General features: G+C 53.0%; 1 protein-coding gene across 1 annotated transcript in view; it reads right to left on the bottom strand.

The window, feature by feature from the left end:
• Positions 1-435: 435 nt before the first annotated feature.
• The window catches only part of CLSTN2 (calsyntenin 2), a 638,322-nt gene continuing 632,757 nt past the window's right edge, over positions 436-6,000 (bottom strand). Inside the window, exons 16-17 of the mRNA XM_027091653.1 lie at positions 5,059-5,243; positions 436-3,135 (exon numbers count right to left, since the gene is read on the bottom strand). Coding sequence (XP_026947454.1) covers positions 2,953-3,135; positions 5,059-5,243 — 368 coding nt within the window. The 3' untranslated portion in view covers positions 436-2,952. The remainder of the gene's footprint in view (positions 3,136-5,058; positions 5,244-6,000) is intronic.

Genomic DNA, 6,000 nt, shown 5'->3' with positions numbered 1-6,000 from the left:
TGGCCATCTGGGAGTTTTGGTTCCCAGATGCCAGCAGATGGAGCCTGGACAACGCTGGCCTTATGAATGGCATTTTCCACCCGCGGTTAGAATCCCTGCGAGAGGGCAGATCACATTACTCACCACTCACCTGGATACTCCCCGAAGCTTCTGCTACTTTTATATAGTCTCCCCTTCTTATTCTCACCCATGGCGCTGAGCAGGGTGCTGGGAACACGATAAATGCCCACTGACCCAGCAGCATCACTTCAAGTACCTTGTCCTTGGGGCTGGCACGCAGGGTGACCTTCCACGGCAGGAGCTGATGGAAAGGGCTCAGTGGGAAACAAGGGGACTTGACCCCATTGTTTCTCTACATATGACAAGCTCCACTTTCACCTGTTCCCTCCCGCCCCCCAGCCCTGAAAAACCCACGAAATGGTTTCACATGCCCCAAGCAGCTCACCGAGCCGTGAATAAGTGATGTAGCCATAGAAGGCAGTTGGAGGGCACCAGACCACCTTCCCCACCACAGCCAAAACAAAAGCCCTAGCAGGAGAAAGCACTCTCATGAACACCGGACTTAAATGTTTTAAATCAAAATCCAATTCAAAAAGAATTGGCTTTAAACCTATAAATACGGTACTCATTTTACTGCCTTAATTTTGGAAGAATTCTGTTAGCTCCTAAATGCCTGGCTAAAAAGTCTCTTTTTATTTAACTAAGGGGTCTGTGAGGACTAAAAATCCAAGATTTTCTCCTTCTACACGTGCAGACCCTGCCTGATAGAAAAGGGCTATTTGACTGGGAAAATTCACAGAGGTGTCTATTTCCATTCAATGAATATAAAACCCCAAACTTCTGCCAGCGTCTTTTCTAAGGAGGGGAAAATCAGAGCCTGTGACTTCTCCTCTCCCTCCCTCTGCATTTGTCTCTTGTATGATTTCTATGCCTGCCTGTTTCTCCTCTGCAACTATCAAGTCCTCTGAGGGAGGAGCTTCTTCCGCTTTCTCCCTTTCCCACAGCTGCTGGTAGAGCGCTTGGCACGTAGTAGGTCCTCAGCAATGCCTGTTAGCTGCGTGAATACGAATAGGTAGAATCAGGGTGGTAGGCACTGGGCCAAAAGTGGGGAGTCCCATCTTGTCTATGCCTCAGAATGACTCTGAGCAAGATGCTGAATCTCTGAACCTCAGTTTACTCATCATGAAAATGGGTCTAACAACAGGCGTTCCCCATTCCCTCATGGGATTATTGTGAGGCTCAAAGGAGGAAACAGATGCAAAAAACACTTTAGGCGAAGGAAAAGGCTGCCTAAGGTGGTTTCTTCAAATCAGAAGTTTGCAAAGACCTGTCACAGATCCTCACTGGGTGGAGGTCAGACTAAAAGACATTGATGGTGGTCCCCCTTCATAAGCTCTCTCTGAGTAGGAGAGTAGCTGTGTCTCTCTGACACAGGGAGTAGGATGAACAGATTCCGACCTTTCTTTTGAACCTGAATACCCTGTGCCTAGGGGCCAGCTCTGTGCCCGTGCCAGTACGGGATGGGCTGGGAATTGGGGTGGGGGAGAGAGGGGACAGATCATACATACTGAGGACAAAAAAAGCCCAAGACATTTGAAACAAAGACGTTCTTAGAGCCTCATGGAAGTCCTCTAACAGCCCTAGCTCTTGCCTGCTATACTCTCCGCCAGAAAAGATCACAGACCAGTTACTATAGCAACAGTTCTCCTCCAAAAGTGTCCATGTTGAGATGGAGACGGAAAAGGTTTCCTTATTAAAACAAAGAAGGAAAGGGTTTTTGGATATATTTGCCCTCCACCCAAAGCATTGCTCCTTTCCTGAGAAGAAAGAAGCTGTTATTATGGCAAAGATGCTTCTAATTTCTAGCAGTTAAATCTCCAAACTCTTATTTCAGACTCGGCGCAGTTCATGCTTGTTCCAAAACATCCAAGAGGAGTGTTTCTTCTCAAGAGGCAAAACTGTGAACTAGGGGATGAGGGACCCTAAGACTGGACAGAGAGAGCCTTGTCAACCTCGGGGCCGCCCTCTGGCCCAGGAGAGCCCAGCCACCCCTGTCACCCAGCTCTGCGTCCACCGTGAAGCCCTTCCTTCTGATCCCTGGCTGTGGGCTTGTCACAGCGGTCACCCAGGGCAGCGGCTACGTGTCATGCTTCCTGGCCCTCATGGTGTCGTGTGGTGGGAGCCCCCAGCAGGGCAGCACCGCGGGTCTCGGCAGCTGCCGGGAAGGCAGGTTCTCAGAGAACTTTGGCTGGAACCAGGCCCTGCGGTGGCCAAGGGCCTGCTCTTGGCTTCGGACTTTTCATATGAGCTTCTGTGGCCTCAAAAAGGACAAAGGGAAAAGCTCTCCAAAATGGAAGAGCACGTGTGTGTGGCGGGGGGAGGGGAGCAGTGGGGACAGCCTAGGCAAACCCTTCCCTGCAAACTTAATTCGGTATGGACGTTCCTTTGAAGGGCTGAGGACTTAGACCTCGGGTGTGTGGAGTCTGACCATCCTGCTTGTAGGAAGCAGCCTGGAGAGTCAGGTGCGAAGAGCCTGATGGTCGGTGTGGAGACACCACGGAGTCAGTGCCCGCACGGGGGGTTGGAACCTCAGGGCCCTGAGAACGTGGAGCCCAGGTAGGGGAGCGACACGAAGGCTGACCTTCTCCCCCGCAGGGAAGAGCAAACACGGTACCCACGGATCCAGGCTGCTGGGTGAGCCCAGTGCAAGAGAAGTGGGGGCCACAGGACAAAGTCCCCCCTGAAGTCCCCAGTGAGGATGACGCTGGGCTTCTGGGAACCACCCCAGGGCTGGGACGCGGGGAGTACCCAAAGCATAAAGGGTGGGCTCCAGGATGCTGGGGAAGGCCTGCCGGGACCTGTCATAGAAGTCAGAGGCGACGTGATAGGCTGGGGCGTACATCGGGGTGGGGCTTCCAAAAGAGACACGTGGGCGGGCGCAGAAGGCGGGCACTAGTAGGGGAGGGTGGAGTCATCCCACTCCAGCTGCGCTTGCGCGGCTCCGCCCTGCCCGTGTCCGCCCCTGCCCACCCCATACTCCTCGTCACTGCCCTCGGAGTCGCTGCTGCTCGAGCTTAGGTCTTCCTCTTCTTCTTCCTCGGTCTCATCTTCCCCACGCCCTGGGGCTCCGTGTTTCTGGATGGCAGGGAGAGAAGGGAAACGCTCATCAGGGATCAACCAGGAGCCACGCTGGAGTTTAAGTTTCTCCCTCCATTAGGGAGACGTTTAGGGCTCCTTGTAACTCCTTCCCTTGATGCTAAACCCTTGGGCTGGGAGATGGGCTTCCTGGAAGGGAAGTCCTTTGGTGAAAGACCAATCGGAGGGCAGAGGACAAAGACAAGAAATGGCAAATTCCAGGACCCAAACTCAAGGTAAATCGTTGCGTTTTAAACATTGGACATTGAGGCCGATCCCATCCATCATTCAGGGAGGCTTTCGGGCCAAAGTTTCTTTTCTGGCATTTCTGAAACCTGTCTACATAGGTGTCCAAGTCTTTAATGACTTGCTTCTCAATGTGAGGATAGCATTTAAACTTGTACCCCTCTTCCAGGTGGGAAAATAATGTCTCTGGGAGCAGAAGGTCTTCTAAGCCGAGACTCGGCTGTGCCGCCCCTCAAAAATACTGCTTTCAGAAGGACAAAGTTCACGGTCCTCATTTTCCACGCCTGTCCCTCACCCGCAGAGTTTGTGTCCTCAAACTCTACCCCACGCTTTTCCAGTGCCCTCCCCCTCCCCCCAGCTTTTTGGCAATTCCAGTCAAATCTTATTTCTGGATTTATGTTTTGAGTTCATAAACCAGCCATAAGAGATGTGAGCCCGTGCTTGGCTACATCCCATCTCTGGAGTGTTTTCTCTTCTACCTTTGCCTCCCCCAGATCCTACTCATTCTTCAAGGCCTGGCTGAGGCTCCAAGAAGTCTTCCCTGGACAGCCCCAAAGGCTCTCCCTGCTCATGCTTCACTGATTTGCAGGCATCCCCGGGTTAGCCCTTGGTGAGCACGCTCTGGCCGGGTACTCAGAGCGCTCCAGGCGTAATGATCTTGCCTCCTAGGCCCAAGGCTCAGCTCTCTGAAGGTGGAAATGCTGGGGTCCCCAGAGTGGTGCGCTCAGCCCCATACCTACAGCACACGCTGGGACGAGCTGACCGGCATTGGCACGCTGGCTCTGAAGTTGGAGCAGGAGGCCGGGTGAGGCGGGGAGACTGGGGACCGGCTGGGATACTTTTCATTCCTCAGTGGCTCCTCCTCATGGCCACTGACTCCCTTGCTTTCTTACTCCTGCCTTTCCCCCCACCCAGCAGCCATGGGCAGACCAAAGGGCCCGACGGAAGCGGCTTTTCTTGAGTGTCCTATGTCCAGATCAGGGACATTTGGACACTCATGGGTGGATTCTGGGGGCTGATGGCCAACTGGAGAGATAACTTTAGAATCAGACAGGCGTGGGTTTGAATACCGGTGGTGCCGTTACCAGCTCTGGGCGTTTGAGTACGTTACTTTCCCTCTCTGAGTTGGTCCTACCTTGGTAAATGAGGAGGGTGACTCCCACTTCACAGGTTGCTGGGAAGATTAAATGAGGTGGTGCGTGTTGAGGACCCCGTGCAGTGCTGGCGTGACGGGGGCTCAATAAGTGGCAGGTATTACCATTGGGTTTTTGTATTAATGTATTCTGAGACTTTAAGTGAGCTCTGCAGGCAGATGGAGCAAAACCATCTAATTTATACTGGTAGCTAATCAAAAATTCAATACGGAGTCCCTGAGCGTGAGTCAGCTCTGAGCTAAATACTACAGGGGAGGCCAGGGGCAGACACTACGTGGCTGCTTGCCGTAAGAAATGTCTGCTTTTGTTTGTTGGGTGAGAGCAATTCACACGTTTTTAAGCAGTGAAGGCATTTGGTGGGTAGGTGTGGCTCACGCAGGTTGAGAGGCTGGAGGAGCCCAGAGAAGGGAAGGACCAGTGGGGCTGGGCTAGCTGGGCAGGGCTTCCGGCACAGGAAGGATGGAGCTGGGTGGAGGAGAGGCATCCCGCTCTGAACTCCCAGGCCCCGCGTGACGATTGTTACCTCCATGGGGTTGACCGTGATAGTAAGTGCCGAGTCGTCCCAATCCATCTCGGCTTCCTTGGCAGCCTCAGACTCCTGGGTGAAGTGCTGGTGGGCGATGCGGACCCGGTACATGCCCATGGCCACGACAAACACTAGCATGCACACGGAGATGATGATGACCACTGTGGCGATGCTCGGGACCACTGGAGTGAGGAAGGAATTCGCAGGACGAGGTGAGCGAGGGACTAGCTCACCCTTGGGATGGAACACGATTGAAACATCCACGTGTAGGTTAAAATCTGCCCTACACTGCCCAGTTGGAGAGCTCTGGGTCAGAACCTTACTCTGTCTGGGCTTCACTTTTTTCATCTGTATAGTAGACGTCATCATTCCTATCCCAGGGGTAGTTGTGAGGAGCAAATGAAATCATCTATGTGAATTTCCACAGAGGCACATAGTAGGTGCTCAATAAGTGCACATTCTCTGATCTCTTGCTTTTTCCATCAAAGCATAGGGCAGCCCCCTTCCCCTCCCCCTGAGAGCTAGAAACTGTGGAGTTCAGTCGGGACAGACAGAAGTGCCCGCCAGATAGGAAGACAATATGGAAGGTACTGGAACAGAAATAAGGGTGGGAGACTTTGCAATATGGTGCATACGTGTGTGTGAGCATGTGCGAGGGGCTCAGGGGAGGCTACATACAGCATGTAGCTTTGAGTTGGGTCTACAAGGACTTGCAAAATTTTACCCCAGCCCTTTGTAACGTCTATTACACATTTCTTATAACTTCTTGTGTACTTGACCTGCGCCCTCCTGAGGCCGTGAGTGCCTCAGAGCCAGGCACATAGCTTCTCCACAGCCGGGCACCTCCTTCAGTTCTGGGCGCCTCTGGCGCTGCTGCACCCTAACTGTTGCGTGGACGGTCTTGAGTCACCATCAGCACCTGGTGTCCTGAGGTCCCTC

The sequence above is a fragment of the Aethalodelphis obliquidens genome, unplaced genomic scaffold (assembly GCF_003676395.1).
Source record: "Aethalodelphis obliquidens isolate GAN/ISIS:26980383/991018 unplaced genomic scaffold, ASM367639v1 scaffold72, whole genome shotgun sequence".
Classification (NCBI taxonomy): domain Eukaryota; kingdom Metazoa; phylum Chordata; class Mammalia; order Artiodactyla; family Delphinidae; genus Aethalodelphis; species Aethalodelphis obliquidens.
This window is presented reverse-complemented; position numbering and strand designations above follow the sequence as displayed.